Consider the following 9482-nt stretch of genomic DNA (forward strand, 5'->3'; position numbering starts at 1 on the left):
AACAATGAGACAATTACTTTGTACCCCTTCTGTCCTTCCAGACTGAGTGGGTGTAACCTCTCAGAGAGAAGCTGTGAAGCTCTGTCTTCGTTGCTCAGCTCAACAACATCTAGTCTCAGAGATCTGGACCTGAGTAACAACGACCTGAAAGATTCAGGAGTGAAGCTGCTGTGCAGTGGACTGATGAGTCCAAACTGTAAACTGGAGATTCTCAGGTGAGATACATTTAAACTCTTCTATTGATTATGTAACCCTTTCCGTGTGAGATAACACCTCGCTGCTCCTTAGACTCTGCGTTGTGTTTTCTTTAATGGGTTGTTGATGGAAGGAAACTTGAGGCAGGAATCAGACACACACGGCGGTTGAGATCGTGGTTCAGATCGTTTATTCGGACCACCCGACAGCGCAGCGGCTTCGCCTTCAGAATTCACAGCAAATACTGCTTGTCAACATAAGTCTCATTAACGCAGTTATTTTCTTTTGTTTACAGATACAGCATATATTAAAAAAGAAAAAGACAAAATGATACAAAATTAACTACTTGGACATTAAACGTAACATTTGGCTACAGTGAGGAACTGGCGGTCAGTATTTCTTACCTTCAGAATTAACAGCAAATACTGACCGTTGTACCGCCAGCGCAGTAACAGACACCAAGTACGGCGTTCTTCAACGGACACACTACGCTAACTTCCACAACCCAAAGAACAGATCTAACATTTTGGTGACATTTTGGTGACATGTGCCGACATATATTACTGCACTGTCCTACATTTACATATTTAGTAAATTTACAAAAATGTCTAAAACATGTTTTCAGTTTGCTCTTGTGAACTATTTTGTGCATCTTTTGAACACAAACTTTGCTGAGTTGTCTGACTTAGCTGTAGTGGGAGTTGCAATGAAGACAGCCTCACTACTAAATTTAAGTGTTCAACTAGTCAATCAAATCAATATAGCCTAGAAAAAAAATTCACACAATTAGATAATTGTGAGCATAGTAATAGAAATTAGATTTTTCTTACTTATTAGAGTTATGCATGGGCATGCATGAGATTATCTGCATGCCCATGATAATGCATAATCTCATGCATTATCATGAGAGTAGTTTCCAAGCCAGGAGATTTGACAGGCATGCTATTGAGAAGCATACCTGTAAAACAACAAAGCCTTTTGTTGTTGAACAAAATGGCTTTTGTCCAACAATATATTGTGTGTCTGCAGGCTTTCAGGCTGCCTGATCACAGAGGAAGGCTGTGCTGCTCTTGCCTCAGCTCTGACTGTGAAGCCACATCACCTAAAGGAGTTGGACCTCAGCTACAATAATCCAGGAGAGGCAGGAATGGAGAGACTGGCAGCTATGCTTAAGAATTCAGGAATCCAGATTAAAACGGACTCTCTCAGGTAGGGAAATATCTTTTTTATTACCATGTAATAGTGTATAATAGGTATGGTACACAATAGGTTTGAGATGACATGTTAGGAATTGCCGCTCTAGAAATAAACTGAATTTAATTGAATGTTAATTTGAAAATAAAAATCTGAACACTTGGGTTTAGCAGCCATAACACAAAACTAGAAGGAAAAATCAGGCATCTGTTCTGAACTAAACTGATAGTATCAGTAAAAAAAATTAGGTATTGGTGACAGAAACTCAGTGATGGATAAAAGAAAACCTCCCAAAAAACTCTTAAGTCTGAATTTGGCTGTCCATGTTTGCATCTTGAAAAATGGTACTATCGTCTTAAACACCTTCTTTCTAACAGCATGGATTCTGCAGCAGAGAAATGGCTGACACCAGGTCTGAGGAAGTGTAAGTGTGTTTTTAATTAATAAGAGATTGTGTCATTTATAGACATTCATCATTGTATCAGTAAATTCAGAACAATCAGTAACTGCATTGTGTTTGTTCTGTTTTTCAGATTCCTGTCCACTAACAGTCGACCTAAACACTGTGAACAGATTGCTCAAACTGTCTGACGGAAACAGGAAAGTGACACTTGTGGGAGAGGAGCAGCCGTATCCTGATCATCCAGACAGATTTGATCTCTGTCAGCTGCTGTGTACTGATGGTCTGACTGGTCGCTGTTACTGGGAGGTTGAGTGGAGTGGGAAAGTCTATGCATCGCTGAGTTACAGAGGAATCAACAGAAAAGGAGACAATGACGATTCCTGGTTTGGATTGAATGATCAGTCCTGGAGTCTAATTTGCTCAGATGATGGTTACACTGTTTGGCATAATCATAGAAAAGCCTTCATCCCTCTCTCTTCTGTCTCTGGCCGAGTGGCTGTGTATGTGGACTGTCCTGCTGGGACTCTGTCCTTCTACCGAGTCTCTTCAGAGACACTGATCCACCTCTACACCTTCAACACCAATTTCACTGAAACTCTTTATCCTGGATTTGGATTTGAGTACAGGACAGGTTCTTGGGTGTCCATATTGCAAAAAGACAAGATATTGCCAAGTACTTTGGTCTAAGAAGACAAAACTAACTTACAAGTAACTTTTCAGCAAGAAATAAGAGTTTGTTTTAAGTAAATTCCTTAATATTGATGAAAAAGTATGTGTTTCATTGGCAGATTATTTCACTTACAAGAAGATATCTTTCCACGTTATAAATGAAACAATCTGCCAATGGAACAAGTAGTTTTTTCATCAATGTTAAGAAATTATTGACTTAAAAAATACTTCCATATCTTTATCTTATTTCAAGTGTACTAAGATATTACACTTTTCACCAGAAGCTAGACCAAAAATACTTGGTAAGATTTTGTGCTTTTGCAGTGCAAGCTTTAGTGATCATCAATGTTCATCTTGACTGAATTGTCACAATAAATATGATGTATTTTCCAGTCTATAAGTCGCCTCAGAGGATAAGTCATATCAATGAAAAAAATGCATCCCTAGATCATGGGTGCCCAATACGTCGATTGCGATCAACCGGTTGATCGCGGAAAGGTTTTGAGTCGATCTTGGCAGGTGACAAACTGATCGCCGCCAGGATGCTGAGACCAGCTCTTCCTCTTCTGATTGGCTTATCAAAAATATTCACTAAAATCCTAAACGTTTGTAGCTTCATTAAAAAAGAATAATTATAAAAAATCAACGAAACGTGTTAAAATGAATAATCTCAGTAATTATTGTTTCAACAAGGTGTTCAGTGCGTTTCGGTTCCATTAACAAAAAAAAAAAGTCGGGCATTCATGGTTTTGAGGGTTACTTTTGAAATCAGTGATTTCTGTTGTTGGCAAATGTTTGAGTGTGCCTAGGCCTGTTACTCGGTACTCGGTGCTAGCGTGGCTAACACGATTACAGTTTAGTAAAAAGCCTTTTCAGGTAAAATAAAATCTTTAATGCATGTCAGATACGGTACAAATTGCATATTGATCTGTTCAGCTAATGTAAGACTGTGTAACAGACAGGCTTCAAGGTGTAGAAGTTGTATCGGTACTGCCATTATGCTGTACTTAGCTAAAAGGTTTTCATAATGAATGTGTTTATTACTGACTCTTTTTTTCATTCACTAAACACAAAGAAAGCAAAGTAATAATACTTACACCAGCACACACTCCTTTGTTCTTATTGATCTTACTACGGTTGAGCTGCAAATGCGGTCGTGCACAAGCTTTGATCCAAGCTAGGCTTTCCATTTCAGATTTGAGAAATCTGTGAATTTTATTTCAACAAATACGATCAGGATACCTGACATCGCCTGTACAGATTCCCCACTGACAGTGGGGAACCATTCTTATTCGAGTTCTGTCGCTAAAACTTTGTGTAGATTGTGGTCTGCTAGTCCACAATGTACATTAGCATGTGTTTACTACTGTAGCTTTTGTTTGTGAGACGGTCAAGCACGTGGTAGCTGCGCAGTGACGTCAAATGGGCATTAGCCAATGAAACGCGGACCCTGTGGTAAGGTCCATAGGTGTAGGAACCTGGGGGAGATGTGTGTGTTTCTCTGCAGCTCGTTGCTCTGTTCCACATGGAGATTGTTGCTACAACAAGATCTGAAGCTACTTTGAAAAAGGATTTTCAGGGAATAGAAGAAGAATCGTCAGGTTCTTCTTGTTCTTTGTGGTTTATTTTTTTTAGTTTTAAAAAGAGGCTAGATACATTTTTAGTAGTGTCTAAATCTTATATAGTCACTTACTATTTTAACCTTTATTTCTATGTTAACCATCGTTCTTAATATCTTGTAAACATTAAAACTTGTACATTATTCTGATCATGAGATCCTTTCAATTTCTTTTTAAACTTTGTTTTTACGTATTTTTATGCATAAATGAACAAGCAAACTGACAAACGAGAGCTAGGACAAGCAACAAACAGTCACACTGTTCACCATTATGATTTTACAGACACTTCACTGTTTAGAGTCCCAGAAAAAGAAAAATCCAGTGCATGTCAGTCAGAGTAGCAGAGAATCACAACAATTAACTGTTACAAGTCTTTGGCTATAGAGGAATTCCCAAAGTTTCTCTCCTTCCTCCTGGAGAAGTATTGGAAAAAGTCAACATTTCCATTTTGTGGATCAGGTTGGTAATATTTATAAAAAGTTTCGGGGGTTGGGGTTGGCAGTGGTGTTGGCTGCTTTCAGCTGTTGTTTTATTTCTGTTTATTTTATTTAAAACACTTATTAAAAAGATGACATTTGTTTCTATGAGCTGTATCTTTTGTATGGGAGTGGGCAAATAAAACCTATCATTATGTGTAACTCTTCTTATTGTGTTGTTGGTCACCTAGCACAACAAAAGATGAAAAACTCCTCACAATGTGATTGACCGCAGGCAAGTGGTCCGACAGGCTGAAAAATAAAAGACACAGTTAGCGCCGTGACTGAGTGGTCAGCCACGAACACCAACCGGCGCAGCTCCCACTCGGGTCACATCTTTCCAGCCCAACCATAAGGAAACTTTACAAATTATATTTATAGATGTTAAATATTCTTACAGTATCTCATTAATTGTTGAACTAGAAAAATATGACCCTAAGTAAAAAAAGAAGTGAAGAGCTGCCTCTCTCGCTCCAGCGCTCCTTCTGTACCAGTATAAATCATGTCCCCCTGAACTGAACTGAACTGAACTGAACTGAACTGGGAGACCAGGTCGAAGGATGAACCCCCTTCTGGATGGGGGAAGCTGCGAGAGAGCCTGACGGACCCGTTGCATGCAGTCACTCATCACACCACTAGGTGGCTCCAAACAAACGCATTGATCAAAAATACATACAACCATTACTATAATCATTACGATCAAAACTCACAAAGACACACGAATTTTTCTCTCTGTTACATCTGCTCATGATAATTATTTAAACTGATGATTATAATTAAGGTTATGGGTTTAGTAATTTATCCATTTTTGCACTGTTTTTATGACATTAAAAATGTATTTGAATTGTCTTCTGTTTAATGGGGCCATGACAGCACCTAATGCAGTTTCTACAATAAACTGAAGAAAATTGTTTATAACTACAATATGCTGAAATGTTGATTACATGACTCACTTTTACTACAATTGCACTAAATAACACAAAATATTGCGATAAAAACCTAAATATGTATCACCTATCTACTTCTGTGTACTTGTTTATATGTTTTTACAATGTCAACAGCAGAAAAAAAAAAACATCAGTGTCAGCAGATCCCACTTGTTATGGCAGTGATAAAGATATTTCATTTACATAATGTGGGGAAAAGATATTTACGCATCCTAAGGAGTCATAGCAGAATACACACTTTTGTTTTTTATATGACTGCTTAAAAACTAAAATAATCAAAGTTAAGATTTTTACACAGCCTGGTCGTTAATACTCCTAATTCTATGTGATTTTAATCAGACTTCTGTGTCTAGAAGTTGCAACAAAGTAACTGAATTTTGCCCTGAAGCTGCACTCCTGTTCTGACCGTATCCTGCTCTGTCCTACCAGATAGTCACAGAAGTTGGTGTTGCACATTTTCATCTGTTACATTTAACGGAGGGCATCATTAACCTTCTCTGTACCAACCTTTTTCTTCAGGTTCCAGTCCAGTTAGAAACAATAATCAGTACCATGATGAAGCTCCGCCCTGAGCATCAGCTGCTGACGGCAGGTAGACGGTCACCGCCCCGGCTCTACTTCCTTATCAAAGTGTTTAGGTTTTACATTTCATTTCGTTGTGGCGCAGAAAAGTTTAAGGTAAGAAAATAACTTGTTTGATGCCTGACATGATTTATACTGGTAGATTCTTTTGGAATCATCTTTAGTTTAATTATTTGGATCTAGTAAACTAAGCAGACAATTAAAGGTGAGATTTAATTATGATTTTTTTCTGACTGCTTCAAGTAGGACAGAAACGACTGCACAGACCTTAAAACTGAAAGAGAAAAACTAGTTGGAGCACTTAACGAGAAAATACATGCCTCAACTTCATCTGTATTTATCTCCCAGGTCTCTTTAGTCTTATTTAGGATACAATTCTTCCCATTTCAAAAGTGTTAGAAATAAAGTTGAATAAATTAAGAGCTTCCATGTCCTGTTATAACCACCAGCAGACAAGGCAGGAGAAGTGTTTAGAATAAAAGCAGCTATTACAAAAGACAAATCAATTTGGAATAAGCCTGTAACATAAAATGTAGAAAAAGTGAAGTGCTGTGAATACTTTTCAATGCACTTTTCTAATGTTTTATTATTATTCATTGATTAGTTTCGTAGTTGTTCCTCATTAATTCTGATGTTTTTTAAATCAGAATTCGTTGGTTCATTTATCAGTTTACTTTTTCTTTTTTCCTTTTGCTTAGTAGTTTAGTTGCATGTTGGTTGTTCTTTAGGATTTATTGGCTTCATCTATTGACTGTAGAGTAATTTTAAAAAAAATGTTTTGCTTGGGATAGCAATTTTTTAAAAAATGTTTTGCTTGGGATAGCATTTGTTTAGTTTATTCTGTGTATGTAAACAGTGTGTATTGTTCAGAAGAGCTCATGCGAGAAATCACCTGTTATTCTGAAATACAGAACAGTGCATGACATTCTGAATGTTTAGAGCCAATGACTCCTGATAATCAGGTAGTGCCACACCACCTGATTTTCACACACCACCTGATTAAATTTAGTCATATTTAATTAATTTTGACTAAAATTAATTACATTTTAGTCAAAATTTGTTATTTTGACTAAAACAACTTTTGTGTTTTTTTTATTAATTTAATTAATATAAAAAACAAAAACAAAAGCATATGCATAGATATGTAGGGTAAAACGTCCTTTCAAGTTTCAAAATCAGGGAAGTGCACGACATGTTTTTAAATATTTAGCGGGAAGTACGAGGATAGTTTCTGCTTTTTTTTCCAAGATCGCTATCTGCTTCCTTGGTGACTGGCAACTCTGTGTTAGCTGATGATTTTATTGAATAAACAATGTAAAAAAAAAAAAAAAAAAACTTTTAGAGCTGCAGTGCAGGTGAGCAATTTGCGTCACCTCTGCTGTTATATAAACACTGTGTGCAGACTGATGTGGATTTGAGCTCAGTATCATGGATCAGAGTGAGGAACTGCAAGAAGGAGAAACTCTGCCTCAAACTGACAAACAGAGCAAAGCTCAGAGGTGAGATGACCACCTGTTATTGTGTTTGAGTCTTTACTCAATCTGACCAAAGCATTGCTTAAATAACTTTTTTTTTCTTACAGCGAACAATCTGAAGATGAACTGAACTGGGAGACCAGGTCGAAGGATGAACTTAATGATTTTAAATCGAACCAATCTTCACCTACAAAGAGGTGAGCTATGTCTAAATATTCTGTCTAAAATATGATTCCAACATATACAGAAGCATGAAAAGTATTAGCCCATGACAGAAAAATTTGCATTTTTTATCAGACAGTTTCTGATTCTGCTTTGGTGATTTATTAATTCAACAGGCTAGTCAGTAATCAGATCTGGGTATGTTTAGTAAAACAGAACTACAGTTGATTCATGATTATGTTCCAACACAGGTTGGTTTTACTATCTTTCTTTGCCTTAAAAATTTAAAATCAATATTTGAAACATGCTTTCTGTAGCTATGTTTTATAAATTTGACTAAAATCAAAAGCAGGAAAAAAATGCCACCCATTTTTCTATACGCACATGTGAAGTTGTATTCGCAACATATTTTCCTCGTCAACTAACCTCATAGTTGTTCCACCAAATGATCTCTGAACTCTTCCTGAGTTAAAACATTAGTATTGTTGTTTCTAAATGAATATGAACTTGTTTTCTTTGCATTATTTGAGGTCTGAAAACACTGCAGCTTTTTGTGATTTTGACCATTTCTCATTTTCTGGAAATAAATACAAAATTTTTGCTGGGAATTTCGGCAACATTTCGTCAGTAGAATAAAAGAACAATGTTCATTTAACTCAGACATAAGCTTATAAAAAGCAAAGTCAGAGAACTCATAATTTTGCAGTGGTCTCTTGTTCAGACACCTCTCATATTACTGTGCTTGACAAACCCCAGCATTCACATTTCTAATTACAGAGAAGAACACAAACCAGGATTCAGCTATTCACCTGAACAGTCAGAAATGGATGAACCTCTGGCTCCAGAGAGGTGAGTCGTTTGTAAATGTTGAGGTCAATAGTTTTTATCTATAACCATGTTCACCTCTCCGTATCAGGAGCCTCAGCTGACACCATGTTGTCAACAGCATCCAATATGCCTTATACTTTGTCTATCTTGTTGGGTTACCTTAAAAAAATTTCCCTTATTCCTGTATTTGCATCTGAAGTTGATCGTTCCTATGGTGAAAGGGCTCCATTTGTTTTCACTTTGCATATCTTTGACAGACATGCCCAACTGCTGACATGTTTCTTGTATCCTGATAAAGATTTGTCCCACAAACCTGAGGAAGTATGTTAAGACAAGGCTTCATGTTCACCATCTGATTGCTTTTTAAACAGTGACAAAACAGTAAAATATGAAAGCTGTCATTTTGACAGATTACTATCCAGACCCATGACTACTCTGCACAGGCTGACATTTTAAACTTTATGCAAAGAGTACATTGTGGAGCTAAATCAGTCAATCATTTGATCAATCAATAAATATAATTCCCCATGTTCTAACATAGGTACCTAAACTACCAGATCAGGCAGGGATAGCATTTATCAGAGAAGCAGCCTAAACACATGCTAACAGATCGTCTGGAGGAGCTTCATAGATTCTTAGAGCTGGATCCAGGCTGAGGAGGAGAGAGAGAGAAAGTGGTACAGGGGAACAGGAAATAATACCAACACTAAAGAATAACTTCGACTTAAGAAAACTGATAACCAAGAACAGGAACTAACTCTGACTAGGCCGAGGGTAAAAGTAAGAAGTGAACACAACTAAAACACTACAAGAGGCTGGGATAAAGGAAAACAAGAATAAGACAAATCTAACCATAATAAGCAACATCAAATAATAAAGCTGGAATGACCAAGAAGGGTTAAACAAAAGTGGACTTAACTGATAAAGCTAAA

The 9482-nt window shown here is 37.0% G+C and overlaps 2 protein-coding genes across 2 annotated transcripts in view; both read left to right on the forward strand.

Moving 5' to 3' along the window:
* Positions 1–2484, forward strand: part of LOC106941110 (stonustoxin subunit beta-like) — a 4096-nt gene extending 1612 nt beyond the window's left edge. Inside the window, exons 2-5 of the mRNA XM_015024051.1 lie at positions 42–215; positions 1225–1404; positions 1767–1813; positions 1923–2484. Of these exons, the coding sequence (XP_014879537.1) occupies positions 42–215; positions 1225–1404; positions 1767–1813; positions 1923–2479 (958 nt within the window). The 3' untranslated portion in view covers positions 2480–2484. The remainder of the gene's footprint in view (positions 1–41; positions 216–1224; positions 1405–1766; positions 1814–1922) is intronic.
* A 3633-nt stretch (positions 2485–6117) lies between these two features.
* Positions 6118–9482, forward strand: part of LOC106941111 (NACHT, LRR and PYD domains-containing protein 3-like) — a 29241-nt gene continuing 25876 nt past the window's right edge. Inside the window, exons 1-4 of the mRNA XM_015024052.1 lie at positions 6118–6181; positions 7488–7584; positions 7668–7757; positions 8500–8571. Coding sequence (XP_014879538.1) covers positions 7514–7584; positions 7668–7757; positions 8500–8571 — 233 coding nt within the window. The 5' untranslated portion in view covers positions 6118–6181; positions 7488–7513. The remainder of the gene's footprint in view (positions 6182–7487; positions 7585–7667; positions 7758–8499; positions 8572–9482) is intronic.

This window comes from Poecilia latipinna, unplaced genomic scaffold (assembly GCF_001443285.1).
Source record: "Poecilia latipinna isolate Pla-1442-1.1 unplaced genomic scaffold, P_latipinna-1.0 Scaffold3500, whole genome shotgun sequence".
NCBI lineage: Eukaryota > Metazoa > Chordata > Actinopteri > Cyprinodontiformes > Poeciliidae > Poecilia > Poecilia latipinna.